The 22,308-nt window shown below is 35.9% G+C and overlaps 1 protein-coding gene across 2 annotated transcripts in view; it reads right to left on the bottom strand.

Moving 5' to 3' along the window:
* Positions 1-1,062: 1,062 nt before the first annotated feature.
* Positions 1,063-22,308, bottom strand: part of LOC110927193 (probable disease resistance protein At4g27220) — a 29,216-nt gene continuing 7,970 nt past the window's right edge. The window contains exons 2-6 of one of the 2 annotated variants that reach the window (XM_035985745.1): positions 5,743-8,108; positions 5,414-5,649; positions 4,826-5,303; positions 2,341-2,406; positions 1,063-1,293 (exon numbers count right to left, since the gene is read on the bottom strand). In XM_035985745.1, coding sequence (XP_035841638.1) covers positions 2,342-2,406; positions 4,826-5,303; positions 5,414-5,649; positions 5,743-8,104 — 3,141 coding nt within the window. In that variant the 5' untranslated portion in view covers positions 8,105-8,108 and the 3' untranslated portion in view covers positions 1,063-1,293; position 2,341. Of the gene's footprint in view, positions 1,294-2,340; positions 2,407-4,825; positions 5,304-5,413; positions 8,109-22,308 lie in introns of both variants that reach the window. The other variant, XM_022170817.2, reaches the window with a different exon arrangement.

The following is a 22,308-nucleotide window of genomic DNA, read 5'->3' as shown; positions in this document are numbered from 1 at the left end:
TGAGTCTGCTCAAAGATTCCTTTCACGTCATTTATCCACTGTTGGCAGGCAATAGGATCTACTTCCCCATTATAGATTAGAGGTTTATATGCCACGATTTTATCAGATGGACACGCTTTCTTCTCTTTAGAGGGTGTTTGGGGTTGAGTTTTGAAGGAGATTTTTAGATTAGTTTTGAGTTTTGAAATCGTAAATAATCAGTTTTGAGTGTTTGGGTAAAATAATTAAAAAAATTGATTATTTGCGTTTAGAAAGTTACAAAACGCAGTTTTCCAAAAGCAGCTCCTCCCCCCTCTTGCAACAAAACGCAGTTTTCCAAAAATTGATTATTTGCGTTTAGAAAAGGATTTTCACTTGTTTATTTTTTAAATATATATTTGCCAAACACTCAAATAGTTGATTATCTGATTCTTGTGATATCAAGCAACATAATCAAATCCAAACACTATCTTTCAACATCACGTTTTGTTACAGTTAATTATCTGATTCTGATTATTCAAAACGCATAATCTATTTTCAAAACTCAACCCCAAACTCCCTCTTAGTCTTGTACAAGTCTTTCTTTTAGCTCGTTCATTCTTTCCTCTACAACCGATAGGATTGTAGTTTGTATCTATCCATAAATTGGGGTAGACTAGCCTCTAGAGCTTTTCCGACTTTCTCGGAAATCTTCTCTCGTATCTCCTCCGTCAGGAGGGATACCATATCATCACCCATTTCTTCTAATGTCCATAACAATTTGATAAACAACTTGTTTAATCATTTCCATATATTATTATATGGAAATTTATTCTCATCGCTTTATATTACACGTGATGTATCCTTCTCTTTCAATTTGGTCAAGTATATATCCTTGCCTTAACCATTTATGCATAGTGTATTTCCCGGGTTCGAGTGTATTAATACACCCCTCCCATACACTTTAAATCATTTTCTTTTCTAGCATTTTCAATTGAAACTCATTTCATAGTTAATTCTTATAGGATGTCTTGATCAAGCCTTGAACCAAACACAGTTAATGTTTAACCTTGAGCTCTGATTACCAACTTGTAAGACCTGAACTTACATAACTAAAAATTTATATAAAAGTGTTGCATTTATATACAAGTAATGCAAATAAATGTCCATACAAAATTTCAGGTTTGATAAAAACTTCATAAGTATTTAAAATACTTCAACACGTTAACATTGTTCGGTTCGTGAAATAACTTAACAAAAAGCGGAAGCTTGATCTTCGGTTGTGTTCGATTCTTCGTTATGCTTGATCTCCATCCGTAACATCATAGGGATCACCTAAATATCAAATATCATCTCACACGTTAGTTATATGATGCTTAAACGTAGTTTGATAACCCAAGTTTACCAAAACAAACAAATAAAAAGATGGTGAGAAGACCCGCCATAAGCTACGGCATGTATGTCGTAACTTAACTTACGGCCCCCTTTTATGGTGTTTCCAGCCATCCCCGGCCGTAGGTTACGGCTGGGAGTCGTAACCTATGGCGCAGCCCAGCTGCAGCATTTCCATTCTTGTCCCTTTTTATACAAACATGTCTATAACTTCCCGATTACTTATCCGCCTCGCACGAAAATTGTTTCTACGTGACCAAAAACATTTTCCAACATTCTTAACTTATAAACCCATAACTCGGGTTTATAACTTTATGTTTTACGCTATCAGTTCTAAATTTATATGTTTATTTATTTGACCCGTTTTCATGTTTGAGCAATCGAGCTTATGAAATTTGCATCTTTTTCGCAAGAACATCATTTTTACGACTTTACCCCATTACCCGGGTTATTAAATTTGCGTTTCACGCATCCGCTACCCGGTTTGCGTTTACGCGTATTCGACCCGTTCAACCTTTTAATGGTGGAACTTAATTAGTCCGAATTATTTCAAGAATTCACAATCTTCTGATTATGACCCATTATTCGGGTCCATTGATTTATTGTTCCCATTCCTGTTACCCGGTTTACGCATGCCTTCGTAAATTTAACCCTTCAATCGGGTTTATGCCGAAGTCATTACTCTCGCACTCATTTCGGTATGCGTTACAACTTCCTTTTGACCCGTTTGTTTGTTCATGTGAAATCCATCACTTGGAACAAACCAAACTTATTATTAATTCGTTATTTGACCCATTTGGTTGTTTCATGTGAAATCCTCACTTTAAACAAACCAAACTCATCAACATTACTTATTTTAACCCGTTTGGTTGTTTCATGTGAAATCCATCACTTTAAACAAACCAAACTTTATGAGTAATTACCATTATTCAGTCATACACAAATAACACATGACTTAACAACAACATAACGGAGCGTAAAGCCACGTACCTTAAAGCTTTCCTTTCAAGCGCGTGTCCGCCCCTGCTTGACCACTCGATACTTCACCCAAATTGCCTATAGAGTTTAATCCGATTTATCATTTAGAAACCATAGTACAATTTATGATTCATAAAATTGTATGTATTCGATTACAAGGTTCATGTTATGATTCTTCCACACCTTTCAACAACTCACATTCACTTAGGCATTATACCAAACACCTTATGGGCATGGATTTTTACACCAAGTTTATTAAGTTTTCACTTCAACAATTACTGATGTTTTTCACACCTTATTAAGTCAATATGACTAGTATAATCAATTAACATCTAGAGCTCACTATATTAACATCAAATACATCAATTTTACTACCACAATTCATGTGTTCAACACATCTGCAAAAAGCCACTTACATATAGGTAGTATATTACCCTTATACTTAATCATAACATTTTCTCTACCATTATTCATCAAGGATTTGCCTTAAATCATGTGGGCACTACAAATTTTATCACAATTTCAACAATCCCTACTTCAACTGCACATCATAAGGTTCATCAAGAAATCACTACTTCAACATATACTAGATTTTTGACATACGTTATTTATGATGAGATGAGGTTGTAGACTCTAATTTATCAAGCATGCATCAAAATCATTTTGATTTTTAGTTGAATTAGATGGATTTTTTTAAGTTACATCAAAACAGAAGGTAGACAGGCAACAAGCTGCTCCGCCACCTCTTTATTAAAAAAAAAAACAAAAAACAGATGAACTGATATGTTCACATACACTAAGAACTATTTTTTTTTGCATAAGAACGCAAAGAACGATTTTCATACACTCCGAAACAGGCTCAAACGAATTTTGATAACTCATTACAATAGTGTTGGAACTCATTAAAGCTAAACTATAAGATCTAATATCGTAAGGTTCAATGAGTCAGTTCCAACGCCGCTACGACGCTGAAATGAGTTGAATCGAAGTTCGTTTGAGTCGATTTTAGAGTCCTAAAAGTCATTCTTAGGCAAATAGTAGTTCTGATGTGATCTTTCACACACACACACATATATATACTGACATATATATATATATATACATATATATATATATATATATATATATACATATATATATATATAGGGGATCGCTAGAATGAGAACTACCACGAGTTGTAAGAACCACGAGAACCGCGACCCGCGGGTGGCCGTTGACCGCGAAATTTTTTTTACACCTAGATCCGTATATTTTAAGATCGGGTGTAAATTTTGGGTTCAAACGGCGCGCCCGAGGGGGTAGTTTTTTACGCCCAAAGTTTGGGTTTTTTTAATTTTTTTAATTTTTCTTTTTTTTTTTAACCAAACTTTGGGCGTAAAAAACTACCCCCTCGGGCGCGCCGTATGAACCCAAAATTTACACCCGGTCTTAAAATATACGGATCTAGGTGTAAAAAAAATTTCATGGTCAACGGCCACCCGCGGGTCGCGGTTCTCGTGGTTCTTACAACTCGTGGTGGTTCTCATTCTAGCGGCTCCCTATATATATATATATATATATATATATATATATATATATATATATATATATATATATATATATATATAGGGTTGAGTTCATTTCAGAACTCTAAATAACTACAGAACTTTCAGAACTCCTAATAAACAATCATTTTATATATAAGTTTTTGTATTTAGAATCTTTTTATCATCTATTATATGCATTTCTTTGATTACATACATGTTAAAAGTAGTTTATATATGTTTAATTGCCAAAATTATATATATGTGTCATAACTAATTACATATATGTAAAAAAAACTAGTTTACATATGTGTAATTATAAAATTACATATAAAAATGATAAAATTACTCTTAACATGTATGTAATTATAAAAATGCACATAATAAATGATAAAATTATCCTAAACACAAAAATATATAAATCAAAAAACTGTTTATTAGGAGTTCTGCGAGTTCTGTAAATATTTATGGTTCTAAAATGATTCTGGCGCTATATATATGGTAGTGTTTATGCGAGAACCGAGAGAACCAACGTGAACACAACAAAATAAACCCACTACACCATAAAAAAACCTAACCCCCCTCCCCCCCCCCCCAAAAAAAAAAAAAAAAAAAAAAAAAAAAAAAAAAAAAAACCTAAAGAAAACCTAACCCCCCCCCCCCCAAAGCCAAATGCTAAAGACTAAACCATAAAGCTAAACCCCTAAAAAAACCTTAAAAAAATCTAAAAACCACACAAAAAAATTAATATTTTTTTTTAAATCGCTACTTTTAGAATAAAAAATTTATTTTTTTTATTAAAGAAAAGTAGCAATTTTTATAAAAAAAATTGTGTATTTTTTAGATTTTTTAGGTATTTTTGGTTGGTTATCGTGGTTCTCGCAATAAAGGGTGGTTCGTAACGGGTCCTTCTCCTATATATATATATAACTTTAAACAACCTAAGACGTGAAATGTTTTGATGCCGTACGTACCTTTTCCTATTCTTAACCGAATCGAATTTGGCCTTGGTTGGTGCGAAGTTTGTTCATATGACGTACCTAAAGGATATGTTTTTTCCACCCATCCCGTTGTATCAAAGTCATAGTCATGAAAACTTGAGTTTCTTTCACCACCTTTTATACTCCACACATTACACTCTTTAGTAGTACCCCACACATAAATGTAACGCAAGCTGATGTTGATAACTTGTTCAACTTCACCAAAACATTCCAAGTCTATGTTGAATATCTCTCGAAGGGAAGAACACCATGAAATTGTTATTTGTTCTAGATGTTTCAATAATCGCATTGGATTGGTTGGAAATAGATTCACAAGCTTATCACACGATGCCACCTTAATGTATCTTAACATGGGAATATTATCAAATTCCTCCTCACTACTACTCGGCCATATCTGCTCCAGATTCTCCATACTATATATTCTTAGGCCTTTCAACTTTAAAGTTCTAACCTGCACAAATAGGTCCGTCCAAACAATATACATTACATTAATTATAATATTGGCAAAAGAAATAACTAAACCAATTGACATATACAAATCAGTTATGTGTAATCAGCTACCTGACTATTAAAGAGTGCTTGTTGCAATGCAGAAGTATTTTTATTGTCAGGATAAATGCTAGTGATTCTGGGAAGGTCATCAACTTTCAGTTCAACCAGTTGCGGTAGCTCAACCACACTGTCAACCGGGAACAAACGTACAAGCTCTGGTAACCGATGTAAAGATAAATACTTTAGCTCCTCAAAAATGATCATCTCGCCTTTACCATTTATCTCGCCATTGTAATCATGCACCACTGCTTCCAAAACAGAGCATGACGAAATTATGAGGCGCTCAAGTTTCCTCAAACCACGTGTCACATGTGTTGGGAAGAGGTATTTCAACTTACCACAACATTCAACATGAAAGTCTCTTAGATACAAAAAAAAGCTTTGATCAGAAGGATTGACTGGAACAAAATCTTCAAGACGACTCATATGCTTCATACTTAAAAGTAGACTCTCTGATTTCTTGACCAACTCATCAATTTTGTTGTCCACAAGGTCGCTTCTGTGCTCGTCCCAAAGTGTCAGCTGTAATGTAGTTTTGAATGAAAATGTTTCAAATTCAATGTATTCACGACCTATACATATCTTGAACTTATCAAGTTTCTCAAAGGATAGATCTTTTAGGTGGTTCATATCATGGAATTCGACCTCTAATGCACAAAGTTGGCATGAAAGCATCTTTAACTCTTTCAAATTAGCATCCGTGAAGTGGATTCTTTTCATAAGAGAACATCTCAAATAAAGCTCTTCAAGTTTGACTAAATTTATAAAGACGCCATCATCAATATGAAGGTCGGCACATTCTGTCAGATCTAGTAACTTCAGCTTTCTTAGATTCCCTATCTTAGATGGTAACTTGCGGATGCCACAATAAGCAAGACTGAGCACCTCCAAATTCACAAGATCTCCAATGAAAGAGCAATCAAACATCAATTTGCATTTATGGAGACAAAGTGATTTAAGGTTGGTCGAAAATTGAAGAGATGTTGGTAGCGGTGGATATTTCATGTTATAAAATGCAATGACTTTGAGATTTTCCATACTTGCATAAAAATCTTCCGGAAACTTGAGCGACTGATCCCCGTCCATAAGTTGTATAAAAGAGACGTCTGGGCACTTGAAGTCTCGCGGAAACTCAGACATACCCATGCATCTTAATGAAATTCTTTTGCAAGATTCATTCATTTCGTCTCTACACCACGAGGACACATCGCCATGGTTTACAATCCAGGCAAAATCATCTTCGGAAACTCTTGCTAACACAAAAGCAAGCACAAGATCGTGCATTTTAACACATCCAAGCCGTTCACTGTCCATCAACAAATTAGCGTTTACGAGATTGCGCACACATGTATTTGTCCTGTCTCGAGCCTCTCTCAAAGTGGAAACATTTTTAAACAACTTTAGGCCCCATCCATGTCTTACCAGATCCTCTATTTGAATATCAGAGTCCTCAGGGAACAAGCCACAATGTAGAAAAATCGCTTTATCCTCATCTTTTCTTACATACTCGTAGCTTATTCTGATAATTTCTTGCACACTATCATCAAGATCATGATTCTTTAGGCGGTTAAGTGTATCCCTCCAAGCATAATCGTCTTCAGATTTAAGGGTCGTGCCAATGAGCTGGATGGCAAGTGGCAAATTACCACATTTTTTGACAATATCGCATCCTATTTGAAACAGATCTTGATCATGTTCTTTAGAAACTCCAGCATATTCAGAAAAGAACTTTTGTGCTTCCACGTCTGACAACTCATTGACTTGGACTACTTGAAGAAGGGAAATACCCGCAGTTAGTTTGCAAACTTTTGAGTCTCGTGATGTCAACAACAACTTGACGCCTTTTGGCAAAGGACTTGTTAGTCCAAGATCCTTGATTACAACCTTCTCCCACACATCATCTAATATAACTAGAATCTTTTCTTTATCGTCTTCTAACATTTTTTTAAATATTCTTTGGAGAGTATCTGCCCTTGCTTCTACAGTCGCTTCACGTATACCTTCACCTCCTATTTGTATGGCTATATCATTCTGAATAGAAAACAAGTTAGGATTTCTCCCAATAGCTACTTTCACAACGAAATCAAACATCTTCTTGTTTTTTGCAACTTTTTTAAGTTGTTCCATCATGTGGGTTTTTCCTACACCCCCCATTCCACACAAGGCTATCACTTGACTCTTGTTGTCGTCTTGTTGAAGGAGCTTTAATGCATCGTTGAACGGCACTTCTCTGGACTTGAAGTCATCTCCACCCGGTGACGATGATAATGGTGTAGAAGTGGTGGAGGATGTGGCTCTTCCAGCAGCCAATGGGGCATCGGTCCAAGTAATCTCAGAATTTTCGGTAATAAGTTCTTGAATCCTCATAGTAGCCTTGGATGCGTTTCTTCCGGCTCGGTACCTATTTTTCATGTGTAAACATCCAATGGCATCATCTGAGATGCTTTCGACTTCATCCTTGACCTTCTCAACCTCTCCCAACCAAGCCTCTACACGAGCAGGTATCTCCTTATCATTTATTTCATTTCTGTTCTTGTGGTCTATAACATCAGTTCTTGTAGCCACCAAACGACTCATTTTTTCTCTCATGCCAGTAACATGTTTTGTGGAGCAAATCACATATCCTAGGCGTTTCGTGATATGACTTGCCATAAATTTCACAACAGGAGCAACGACTTGGTCATATAAAATCTGCTCCATTTTCCTGATCGAGACCAACAAATCATGCAAGCATATATTAACAACAAAATAAAAGAAAAACCCTAAATAGTGTTCAAAAATATTCGTTAGTCAATCAACAAGTGATTTAGGTTCTTCAATAATCGAAAAATGAAATCTTACTTACAGGGTTCTTTTAAGTAGAATATGATCATACTAAATAAAATAAATATGAATGTAATCATACAGTTATGTACATGATCTGAATGTGACAACAATGCAAAACTAGTTCTAAGCACTGAACTACGAGTATGAACTACGAGTATGGAAATAAGCAATTAAGCATATTTGTGTTGGCCCCCACCCCAAAAGAAGAAAAAACCAATAACAAATATCGATGAAGAAATCGGAATTTAGGAACAAAGAAATAGTCAACCAAATAAACTTTGCATAAACTTCATTCATAAACCTACGTAACTTGCATCCTACGCATAGTAAATAAAAACCAATCATACTAAGTTTAATTTAAATAAAACTTTAATTTCATTTAAATAACTCAAACTGTTATATAATATTAATTTATATAGTGTTAATTTACAAGATTTTTATGCGTTGTGGGTTGTACTTTGTGCTTTATTGGTTTTACATTGTTTGGGTGTTTATTTTTGTTGCTTTTTGGGTCGGTGAGGTGGGGGGGGGGGGGGGGGGGGTTAACGGGTTGCCCCCTCGCCGAGTCTTAACCTTTACGCTCTCTCACTCTCTCGTTACACGCTTCTCTCTCTCTCACCCCCTTACACTCGTGCAGCTTCCATGGCCTTTCTCCGGCAACTCTCCTCCTACTTCAGGTTAGTTTTTGGTTTATTTGTTTACGTATGTTGTTTGTTTGGCTTGGTTGTTTGTTCGACTTGGTTTTTGGGTCTTATTGATTAAAGGGTTTGTTTTACTGGATTTGTGTTACTTATGTGGGTATTTTGGCCGACGTTGTTGAGCATTTGTTTGTTGTGTTGACGTATGTTGTTTCGTCTACTTCGGTTTTGTGTTTATGACTTTTCGTCTGGTAGCTATGTTTGTAACTGTTTTTACTGGAGGATTTACTTCACGGTATCGTTGTCGTTACGTTCGTCTATTATGAAGACGTATACTAGGGTTTGTTACATTCGGTTGATGTTTCGGGTTTACTTATTTCTTTTGATCGTTCCTATCCGATGATGATGTTTTGTTAGGTTATATGTCATATGGTTGCATGTGTTAGAAAATTGTTAGATTTTATGTTTTTAATGTTGTTTTTACATTGATGTTTACTGTTTAGTTGGTTTTGACGATTCGTATCCAAAGTTGAATCTGATGACTTTTAGGTTGGTTTTATGTATTTTGATGTGCGATTACATAATTGCATATGTTTAGCACTTGTCTGGTTTTGTGGTTTTGATGTTGCTTTGACGATGTTCATTGTTTTTATTGTTTGGTTGGTTCTATGATGGTTGCTTCAGGCATATTTTGTTGAGTGTTGTTGTGTGAATGTGTAACTAGTCAATAAGGATGACTACTTAGTTGTACGAGATTGTTTTAGGCTTACGTCTGCATATATGATGGCATGCTTTTTAGATTGGTTTTTGAAGGATGTGTATTGAGATGTATTCAGTTAGTTAGGGTAGCTATTCAGTTGTGTGAGCTTGTCTACAGTCTTTCGCGACTACATGCTTCCATGTCTTAAAAAGTAGTTGCATTTTATGTTTTTGATGTTGGTTTAACGCTATTCAGAGACTATTCAGACTGTTTGGTTTGTCGTGTGATGCTTTGTTTTTTTTTGAACGTCCAACATAAGAATCGCCGGGTACTCCGTACGCGGCACCCATTGGCCGAAAGGTAGCCCGCGGCAGCCCAACCTGCACGCACGGAGCCCCTAGCCCACCATGCCACCAGTTCCGGGGAAAACCCGACCCTGCACCCGCCCGAGGGCACGACAATGCAAAGCCGGTAAAACCCGGGTGGATCAGGAATCGAACTTGAGACCTTTCGGTCAAAAGTCTTCCCTCATTTCCATAACCACTGAGCAATAAGCCCAGGGTTAAAGCGTTCTTTGATGGTTGTTGGTGTGTTAATGTATAACTGGTCTGTGATGAGGACTTTTTAGTTGTCCGAGGTTGTTTTCTCTACGAGTCTTAACCTTTTCTGTTTTTTAATTTGTTTTTAGAAGTCTGTGTATTGAAAGGGTATTTGGTCGGTGAGGTTGGCTTTTCATTTGTATAAAATTGTTTACATTCTTTCGTTGGGTCTATAATACTTTGCTAAGACGATGGTTGCTTGCAATCTATGAGTTGTCGGTTATTCAGTTGGTGAGGATGAGGTAGTTGTTGTACGAGAATGCTTACTTTGGGTTTCTATATCTGTGAAGCTATGCTAAGACACACTTGTGCTTTGTTTCTTTTACTTAGTTTGGGTGTGTGTTTGTGTTGTTTTTGGGCTTGTACATTTTGAGTAAGTAGAGGGTTTAAAAGGTTTCCCGATATTGTTTAACTATTGTATACGTTTTCCTAATGATGAGGCTGTGATGATGATTGGTTGTAGTAATTTGTCACATCCCAAAAATAGATTTGGTTATTAAACCAAATTAACTAGGAATGAGTGGATAATATACTATTAGCGGTAAAGGTTAACCCGACAAACATTAGGATTTAAATAAATGAATCTAATGTTAAATAAAAAGTGAATGAATGCTTTTAGAAAATAAAGCTTATAAAAGGCTCGGCTACCGAGGCTTAAATTAGATCGGGTCGGTCATACTCTTTGACGACCCAAAACCCGATTTTATTAAGTTATACATTTTTATGTATGACACAAAAGTAATTGAATTAACTAACTTAGTCATATGATGACTTAAATACTAAGAGGTAAGTGGGTTAAATCTAAATATAAGTAACTAGATAAACTCAATGGGATAAATTTGGAGCCGTAATATTTACTCTTGGTGAAAAGCCACGACACACACATACACTTGTGTGTGAGTTTGCTCTTGGATGAATCAAGAGGAAGAAGGAGAAAAGAAGAATAGAGATTTGCATGAATAATCTATGGTTTTAGGAGTGTTTCTCACCTCCTGAGCATCAAGTAAGTATCTAATTGACCTCTTGAGCCTTCTTGGTTAAAGTTCTTGGTTGGTTTTGATGAATCAACCCTAATTGACTAAATTGGATGTGTTAGATGGTTGAATTCAAGTTTAAATGCATTAAACTAGTGTCAAAATGATCTAATCATCTCAATTTAGGGATTTGGATTTAGGGTTCATGTTCAAGAAAAATATGAAATTTGATTTGAATATGATTTAATGCGAATTGATGTTGTATGGATACTTATGATAATCATACTTGGTGATTTTGTGAAGTATTTGACTAAATGAGATGTTTAGATAGTTGTCCATGTATATGATGAAGTGGGTTTTGGCATGAAAGATGAAACTATGATTATTTGGTCAAAATAGTGAATTAGCTCATGATAGTTGAAAGTTTATGTTAACGTAATTATAATACGTATATGAACTTGTAGAGTTGAAACAAATATTCTAGTTTTTGCTTGTAATTTGAGCTAATATGGTGACCTAAAAATGATGTCCACCAAGTGTTCGATAAAATGGCTAAGTGAGTTTTATCAAATTAATAATGCATCTATGTATGTCAATGCTGACCAAAATAAAGTGGCAGATAACTGAGGTACAAAACTCCATAAGGTATGATCGTCATGATACTTGATGACTAATCTAATCATCTTGTGAATGTTATATAATAATTTGACTCTTGACAAGCTAAGTGGGAGCTTGAAAAGGAATGGGTCAAGCGGGTCAAAGACGTGAGAAAACATGATCGGACGCAAGGTAAGTAAAGCTTACACTTCCTAAAGGGAACCACTACTCATATAATAGGAAGTAATTGGTAAAGAATAGGTTGACAAAGAATCGGATATGATAAAACAGATGAAATTATGTTGAACCACATGTTGGTGATTAAACAAAGAGTTTTTAAAAGAATACCCTATGGTGTAAGCCATAATGGGTCAAAACGGATGAAATTATGTTGAATCACACGTTGGTGGTTAAGCATAGAGTTTTAGAAAGAATACCCTATGGTGTAAGCCAGAATGGGTCAAAACCGATGAAATTATATTGAACCGCACGGTGGTGGTTAAACATAGAGTTTTCGAAAGAATACCCTATGGTGTAAGCCATAACAGGTCAAAACCGATGAAATTATGTTGAACCGCACGTTGGTGGTTAGACATATAGTTTTAGGAAGAATACACTATGATGTAAGCCAAACAGGTCAAAACAGATGAAAGTATGTTGAACCACACGCTGGTGGTTAGACATAGAGTTTTAAAAAGAATACCCTATGGTGTAAGCCATAACGGGTCAAAACGGATGAAATTATGTTGAACGGCATGTTGGTGTTAAAACATAGAGTTTTGAAAAGAATACCCCTATGGCTTAAGCCATAATGGCTCAAATAAGTAAAATAACAATTAGATCGCGTATTAGTGATTAAACAAGGAAGTTTTGAAATAAGACTGTGATGTAATGACAAGTCAAATGGGTAAGATGATAAGTATGCACCTTTTGGCAATAAACAATACATGATTACTTTGAAATTCATAAAGAGTAAGCCAAGAATGGGTCAAATGGACAACTGGGTCAAACTGGTTAAATGGTGATGTTGTCACCATTTGAATATTATATTTAATGCTTTGTCTTGTTAAGTCTTATACTTACAGGTAAACAGCAAGGTATTGATAACGGGTAAATGTTTTGACCCACGCCAGGTATGTGTAATGGATTATACTTTCCGTAAGGGGTTGTGGCCCTATTAAAGATGGTTAGGTTGGGTTAGATTTCGACAATAGACTAACTCATGTGAGGTATAACTAGTATTCGGGTAAAATGGCCCTTCGAGCCAAGGATATGCCCATGACGCGAAAATATGATTAAATGAATTTCAATATACTAAACCATTGGAAATCTTTATGCCCTTGCGGACATAATTAATCTTGATGGGATAACGAACTAAACGTAATCACTAGTTTTCATCTAAACTCTTAAAAGTTCGCCGGTTTGGAAAAAAGGGCTTAAATTTGACTAAAATGCCATCGGATAATGGGTTTGGGTAAACTACCTCCAAGGGTAGATTAGATAAGGATTCCTATATTCGAATGATGTTTCCGGTAATTAGATATGAGAGACTTGAACAAAAAAGACTTATAATCTTATAATGCGTTGTTTAGGTAAAGCGTAGTACAGGAAGGTATTATGGGATCGTTAAGGTTTTGCATAAAGTAACCAACCATAAATGAGGTTGTGGTTGGAATAAACAATGAAAAACTTGGTATGAAAGTAGGGGGCGCGAACTAAAATGCATAATGCCTCTGAACGGGTCGGTTGGGTAATAAACTTCAAACTAAATAGTAGGAGAAAAACTAAAGGAATATGGGCCCGAGTAGTGGGTTATAGTTCAACTGGATAGTAGAAGAATAATTCTCTAAAGAATAAAACTGAGTCTGGACCGAATTGGATGTGAATTGGATTGTAGAGGAATAATCCTCTAAATAATAGAAATTGGATCCGGACCGAATTGGATATGGATTGCCCCTAAGCGACGCGCGAGGGCACCTTGTTTCAGCAAAACTGTTTTCTTTGTTATTTTTAAACGAGTTTGACCATTTAACTTAAGAACTAATTGTTTTTTGTGTTTATAATAGGCTTTTGCAACGGCGGGGAACAGACGGACGACCAAGCATGAGAAAAAACGAACACTCCTAAACTGATATCACTTTGGAGACGTTCATGGGAAGGTTGAAGCATGATCATGCACGACAGAGTTTTTGAGTTTAAAACTTTAAAATCACTAAATTGTAAATTGAGTGTATTTATAACAATCCTCCTAGAACCCTTAACGTAACCCTAAATATCCTAAAATATATCCCATATGCGAGAAACGGACCCAGAATACCTTAATATTTACAAAAATCAAGAAAAACAAAATCTGGGAGCCGCTCGCGGGGCGCTGCTCCCTTAACTCTATATGTCGCGGGCTGCGACTAGCCTTGCTTTTTCCACACTGCATAGAGCCACGTGTCCGGTGACTAGGCAAGGCTAGGTTCGCTGACTAGCCGAGCCTAAGACCTAGTCTACTCTCTCGTGGGCTGCGAGAGAGTTAGAGGAGTGCTTCGCAGTCCGCGAGCCGCCATACTCCAGGCCTATAAGTAGAGGTCGACGAGTTCATTTGCAATTCTTTCAAAAATCGAATTCTCTCTCAACTTTCTAATAGTTATTATTATACCCGGGATATTATACCCCTATAAAGCGAAGCTCTGCCTCGTTGTAAGTATTATAACCCTGTTGTTACCCTACACGATCGATCTAGGGCTCTGATGTGTGTAAAATGCAACATATAAATTACATCAAATGAGGCATGAAACTAACCATTTTTAAGTACTAATGTTGGAAAAAGAGTGTTTTTGTCTTCCTTTTGTATTTTCAAGATTAAATGAGCTCAAATTAACAAAAGAAGCAAAAAGACAGCTAAATCTAACATAAATACAAGAAAAGGAACATAAGTGGATTGCCCGACCCCTCAACAGCATCCTCCCAAGCAAAACCGAGAAGGCAGAAGACTGAACACGCCTCGTGCTCAGCCAACACGGGGTCGTGCCCAAGAAGCAGCAGAAAAGACAAACCTATAGAAGCTTCTATTGCCCACCACGGGGTCGTGCCCAGTGAACACGGGGGCGTGGCGAAAGTACTGCAGGCGCATTAATTGTAATTACGAATTACAATTAATGAAGAGAGAGAATGTCAGACAGGCACGGGGTCGTGCCCAGCGGACACGGGGCCGTGCCCAGCCTTCTGTTCAGCCTATAAATAGGAGTGCTTGGTTTCATTGCAACTCATCCCTTGGCACACCACCTCTCTCACACTTCATCCACCACCCACCACCACCATAACACCATCATCCACCACCATCATCCATTGTCCATCATAGAGTGTGTGAGTCGTCTCGGGATCCAAGATTGATCGTAAGAGTTCTTGACAATCAAGGCCATGTTTGCCTAAGTCTCTTACTTCACTTGGTGAAGACAAGTGTTTAGTATAATACTTTTTATTTTTAACCTTGCACTTTTTAATTGGTTTTGTATTAATGACTTTAATAACTAGTTGCTTATGTTGAAGGTGATTCTTCCTTATCGTTTGTCCGTGGTGTCTTGGCATTATTTTACTGTCTATACAAAATAATAGATTTTCACCATTCATATCTCCACAGTCTATATGGAGGTATGTTGACTACCTGGTCGGGGGTTAAGGGAACGGTTTGGTAAGGGTCTTGCCCTTGTTCAGCGTTTAGAGGTCCTGCAAGGTACCTGGGTCAAATTTAGTAGGATCTCCTTCAATACCCATAGGTATTGGATGGCGGGGATCCAAACTCTTTGACCCCCTCATAAGTTAACTACTATTAATACTATAACCCGGCTGACTCAGACTACTTAGTCGAGGGTAACGTCACCTCCAAAAGAGAGGCCTACCATAATTTGCATTAATAACTTAATTCATTATCTTTCAATAATCCGACCCTTTAGGATTGTATCCTTGCTGACTCAACTACTGGGTTGAGGGTAACGTCGCCTTCAAAAGAGGGGCCTACTACAATAACTAAGATAATCTCTTAAACAAGTGCAAAAGTGCGAAAATAATCAAAGGTTATACTAATACACGAGTCAGATCCAAGTGATTCATCTTGTCTATCTGTTTTTATTTTTATTTTATTTTTCAGCATTTAGTTAGTTTTATTTTCTTAGTTTAAAAATCTTTTCTAACATTTTAATTTGGTTAGACGTTGAGGATAAACCGGTATTAAAAGCTCTTGTGTCCTTGGACGGCCTCGGTATCTTACCAACACTATACTACGTCCACGATGGGTGCACTTGCCCATATGTGTGTTTAGTGTTAGTGAATATCGTGTTTTATAAATTTAAAACTTGGCTAAAAGTGTAAAAAGGGCTAAAAATATACATCTAAAATATATATACACTGACACGCATCAGGCTCCGTAACGCATGTCAAGGCTCTGCCTGACTCAGTCGTTGGAGTTCTGTCTCGTGTTACACCCGATTAATCTAGGACTCCGTAATGCATGTCAAGGCTCTGCCTGACTCAGTCATTGGAAACTGTCTCGAGTTGTACGGATAATGTGATTTGGGTTATTTTACTAACACTTGTGCATTGTTTAATTTTAATAGATAATAACCAGGAGAATCACCAGGAAGCTATAATAGTATCACCTAAGTCAACAATGTGAGTACATTTCTCTTTTATAAACACTTTTTGTGAGTCAAAATGTTTTACCAAAAGCTCAAATGCTTTCAAATACAATTACATTGATTAAGTATTTGTAATTCTACAATTGTTGCTAGTATTATGGGGTTTGTATACAGTACTTGATAACCTTCACAATTGGGCATGGGTATCCAATGTGTGATATGACCATAGTCACATATGTCCATGAACGGCTCCGATTGCCAAAGCACCATATCGATTAGCACCAACGGAGATGCAGGAACTGAAGAAACAATTGGACGAACTTCTTGACAAATGTTTTATACAACCAAGTTCATCACCATGGGGAGCACCGGTGTTGTTTGTTAAGAAGAAAGACGGATCAATGCGTATGTGCATTGATTACCAAGAATTGAACAAAGTTACGATTAAGAATCGGTACCCACTACCGAGAATCATTGACCTGTTCTATCAACTTCAAGGAGCTCAATTCTTTTCTAAGATCGATTTACGCTCCGGATATCATCAACTGAAAGTACAGGAAGAGAACATTCCTAAAACTACTTTCAGAACTAGGTACGGTCATTATGAATTTACCGTCATGCCATTTGGTTTAACCAATGCCCCAGCCGCATTTATGGACATGATGAATAGGATATGTAAACCATACCTGGATAAATTCATAATTGTTTTTATAGATGATATTCTAATTTACTCTAAGAGTAAAGAGGAACATGCAGCGCATCTGCATACATTTCTAACGTTATTGAGAAAAGAAAAGCTTTATGCTAAATTCTCAAGATGTGAATTTTGGTTATAAGAAGTGCAATTCCTTAGACATCTGGTTAATCATGAAGGAATTCATGTGGATCCCACAAAGATCGAGGCGATTACTAAGTGGAAATGAGTCGCCAACTGAAGTACGAAGTTTCCTTGGACTGGCAGGATATTATAGACGGTTTATCCAAGATTTCTCTAGAATAGCCATTCCAATAACCAAACTGACCTGCAAATCAGTTAAGTTTGAATGGGGACCAAAACAGGAATAAGCCTTTTAAGATTCTTAAGCAAAGGTTAACCAATGCACCCATACTCGCATTACCAGAAGGAACTAAAGACTTTATAGTCTATTGTGATGCGTCTAAGTTAGGGTATGGATGTGTGTTGATGCAACGTCAAAAGGTTATAGCTTATGTTTCTAGACAACTTAAGAAACATGAAGAGAATTACACAACCCATGATCTAGAGTTAGGAGCCATAGTTTTTGCCCTTAAGATTTGGAGACACTATTTGTATGGAAATAAATTTGTTGTCTTCACAGATCATAAGAGTTTAAGATATATTTTTGGGCAAAAAGAATTAAATATGAGACAGAGACGTTGGATGGAAATTCTTACTGATTATGATTGTGATATTCAGTACCATGCTGGGAAAGCTAATATAGTAGCTGACGCTTTAAGTTGAAAGTATCATGAAAAGCCGAAACGAGTACGTTCTCTCAGATTAAATCTACAAGTAGATTTAAATGATCAAATTAGAGAGGTATAGGAAACAACATTCAAGGACGATGTTGAAGGTTTAAAAGGAATGATTAAAAATTAGAATAAGGAACAGATAGAATTTGGAAATTCCATAAGAAAAGGATTTGGATACCTAAACAAGGAAACCTACGCCACAGAATTCTAGAAGAAGCTCATAAGTCTAAGTATACGATACATCCCGGAAGTGATAAGATGTATCAAGATATAAGAAAGAATTTCTTGTGGATAGGAATGAAAAAGGATATAGCAAACTATGTTGCTAAATGTCTAACCTGTTCACAAGTTAAAGCTGAGCATCAGAAACCCTCAGGATTATTGCAGCAATTAGAGATGCCAATATGGAAATGGGAATTGATAACAATGGACTTTGTTACCAAATTATCCAAGACAAGAAAAGGTAGTGATACAATCTGGGTGATTGTAGACAGATTAACCAAATCTGCTCATTTCCTACCAATGAAGGAAACTTTCAGTATGGAACAGTTAGCCAAGCTCTATGTAAATGAAATAGTTTCATTACATGGAATTTCTTTATCTATTGTATCTAATAGAGATAGTCGTTTTACTTCTCATTTTTGCACAACTAAAAAGCAATGGGAACCAGGTTGAATCTAAGCACAGCTTATCATCCACAAACAGACGGACAAAGCGAAAGGACAATACAAACAATGGAAGATATGCTTAGAGCCTGTGTAATTGATTTCGGAGAAAATTGGGACAATCATTTAACATTAATAGAATTTTCCTATAATAACAACTATCATACTAGCATTAATGCTGCACCTTTTGAAGCACTTTATGGACGAAAGTGCTGAACTCCGGTCTGTTGGGCAAAAATTGGAGAAAAACAATTATCTGGACCAAAGATAGTGCAAGAAACAACAGATAAGATAATTCAAGTCTAGGAGAGACTAAAAGCAACACGAGATCGTCAATAGAATTATGCAGATAACAGACGAAAACCTTTAGAATTTCAAGTAGGAGATAAGGTATGTTTCTCCATGGAAAGGTGTAGTCGGATTCGTTAAATAAGGAAAGCTAAGCCACAGGTATGTTGGACCTTTTGAGATTATTAGAAGAATAGGACCCGTAGCCTATCAACTACAACTGCCAGAGGAAATGACAGGAATACATGATGTGTTTCATGTATGTAATCTCAAGAAATGCTTAGCAGACGAATCACTAATGATACATCTTAAGGACATAGAGGTAAATGAGAAACTTAAGTTTATCGAGAAACTCATTCAGATTGAAGATAGAAAGATCAAGAATCTCAAACACAAGAGACTAGTTCTGGTAAAGTAAAATGGGATTCCAAGAGAGGACCAGAATACACTTGGGAACTCGAATCAGAAATTCAAAAGAAATACCCACAACTGTTCCAGTAGACCTCAAGGACGAGATCTAAAACAAGTTGGAGAGGATATAACAACCCTCCTAGAACCCTTAACGTAACCCTAAATGTCCTAAAATATACCCTGTATGCGAGAAACTGGCCCAAATACCTTAATGTTTAAAAAACTCAAGAAAAACAAAATTTGGGAGCCGCTCGCTAGGCGCGACTCCCTTAGCTCTATGTGTCGCGGGCCGCGACTGGCCTTGCTTATTCGACACTGCATAGAGCCACGTGTCCGGTGACTCGGCAAGGCTAGGTTCGCTAACTAGCCGAGCTTAAGACCTAGTCTACTCTCTCGCGGGCCGCGAATGAGTTAGAGGTGTGCTTCACGGGCCGCGAGCCGCCATACTCCAAGCCTATAAATATAGGTCGACGAGTTCATTTGCAATTCGTTCAAAAATCGAATTCTCTCTCAACTTTCTGATAGTTATTATTATACCCGAGATATTATACCCCTATAAAGCGAAGCTTTGCCTCGTTGTAAGTATTATAACCCTGTTGTTACCCTACACGATCGATCTAGGGCTCCGTAACGCATGTCAAGGCTCTGCCTGACTCCGTCATTGGAGTTCTGTCTCGTGTTACACCCGATTGATCTAGGACTCCGTAATGCATGTTAAGGCTCTGTCTGACTCAATCATTGGAGTTCTGTCTCGAGTTGTACGGTTAATGTGATTTGGGTTATTTTACTAACAGTTGTGCATTGTTTAATTTTAATAGATAATAACCAGGAGAATCACCAGGAAACTATAATAGTATCACCTAAGTCAACAAATAAAGTTTGGGAATAATCCAAGCAATGTAAAATGCTACAATTTTCTAAGGGGTATGCCGTTTAGGAAAGTCAAAGTGCTTGGCAATTAGTCACGCCCTTTAGATTGTAGGTTTATATAACCCACACGCAAATCATTGTAATATACTTATACGATCAATTATCAAGGGTTAGAATCAAATACAAAGTCTTCTAAAAATAAGAATTCATAAAAAGAGTATCAAACGGACTCCGATTTACCTTACGCACTCGAACCGTCTCATCGAACTCTACAATATGAGATTTTAGGTTTTTGCTTTAGGAAGTTTGGCTTGTATATTTTAGAATTTTTGTTTAGATCATTGTGTCTTTTTATTTATTATTGTATATTTTCTAAATTTGCATCATTGTGCCTTTTTTACGACTCATTGTGTCTTTTTTCATCAACATTATGTTATATTTTTTGGCATTGTTTTATATTTTGCTCAATATTATGTTATATTTTACGATTCATTATGTCTTTGTACACTTCTTCTCCTAATGAGGTTTTAGGTTTTCGCTTTTGGAAGTTTAGCTTGTATATTTTAGAATTTTTGTTTAAATTATTGTGTCTTTTTATTTATCATTGTATGTTTTCTAAATTTGCATCATTTTGTCTTTTTTACGACTCATTCTGTCTTTTTTTCATCAACATTATGTTATATTTTTTAGAATTGTTTTATATTTTGCTCAATATTATGTTATATTGTCTTTGTACACTTTTTTCTTTTGAGGAGACTTTGCCCAGTTATCAAAGTCCATTATTTGTCTTTCATTGTGATTCAATAGAGATCTTGAGCAACACAACCAAATAAACTTGCATAAACATTACTCATAAACCTGTAACTTGCACATCCTATTTATTCTAAACAAAAAACCAATCACTTTTAACTCTTAACTGGATAACCACGAAATACTTTTAAATAACTAAGTAAACTTTCAACCTAATCCAAACTTGGTAGATAACTCAAACCATGAAACAAAATTAATTTAAATGAAACTTTCACTTTCACTTAATTAAGCGCTTACACTTTACATTTTAGGATTAACACTTTCAATTTGTATGAACTAAATGATTAGAGATGTACGTAGTGTGACAAAAAAAGCCAACGACTTGGTTAGCTATTGCATTACCAGTGTCATAATAAAAAAAATTCTCCAAATAATGTCACATGTCATTCTCTCGTTCAACTTTAAAAATTTTATTTATATTTGTTTATTAAGTTTCTTTTAATATTAATATTAATTAATAACCAATATATAGATATCACTTATTTTTATCTAAAATTAATAAGTTCAATTTTGCAATTTAGACCCTTTGTTTTTTTACTTTTAACTCAAAGTTTTTTAACTTTTGCAATTTAATCTCAACTTTTTTTATTTTCAATTTTGGTCCACCATACTTTTCATTTTTCCCAAGTTTTTTGTTTCATTCTAAATTTTGTGAGTTAACGCACTGCAACGTGTGTGTGGGGTTCAACATTTTTTTCGTATATTTTTTTCCCGTTTGACTGGTCCGTCGTGTCAAATCTATTTTTATGCGTTTGACAAGTTCGTCCAACACGCGTGTACTGGATGGACTTAGTTATTTTTTCTATGTTTTAAGTTTCGATTTATTTTCTCAACAACTATCATGCGCGATTCAAAGATTTTACGTGTGTTTTTCTTTTCCCGTTTTTATTTATTTATTTTTTTTTGAGCTTTTCCGGTGTTGGTTGTCGCTGACAATGGTATAATATTACTAATACTTAACACAGTTTTATAACAAGAGGTGCAATGGAGAGGCTTAATACTAGTAAAAAAAATAAAATAAAAAAAGTTAGACTTGTAGTACCTAACCAAAAGTGGTTTTTGCATTTGACGATTTATGTTTGTATATGTGCAAGGGGAAAAGGAAAAATGATAAATATCGTTAAAAAAAACTAGTATATTTTTCTGTTTTATTCTATAAATAATCCCTCCACTTTCTTTTCTAATATCAAAGTCCCTCAACTTAATAATTTTGAACATAATTATAAAGTTTTTCCTAAGAAAAATCATTATAAATTTGGTCCTTATAAGAATGAAACAAAGAAAGCCACTGGCCATTCTGGCGAGCAAAGCACCTTGTCTCGGGCTCGGCTGGTTATAAACAAAACTAGTTTGAGCCACTTCGAGCGAGTTTTTAGACCTTTTTCAAAAGTGGTTATTTTTACGACCTTTTTT

This window comes from Helianthus annuus, chromosome 2 (genome assembly GCF_002127325.2).
Source record: "Helianthus annuus cultivar XRQ/B chromosome 2, HanXRQr2.0-SUNRISE, whole genome shotgun sequence".
Classification (NCBI taxonomy): Eukaryota; Viridiplantae; Streptophyta; class Magnoliopsida; order Asterales; family Asteraceae; genus Helianthus; species Helianthus annuus.
Note: the sequence above shows the minus strand (reverse complement) of the source record. Positions and strands in the feature narration are given on the sequence as shown.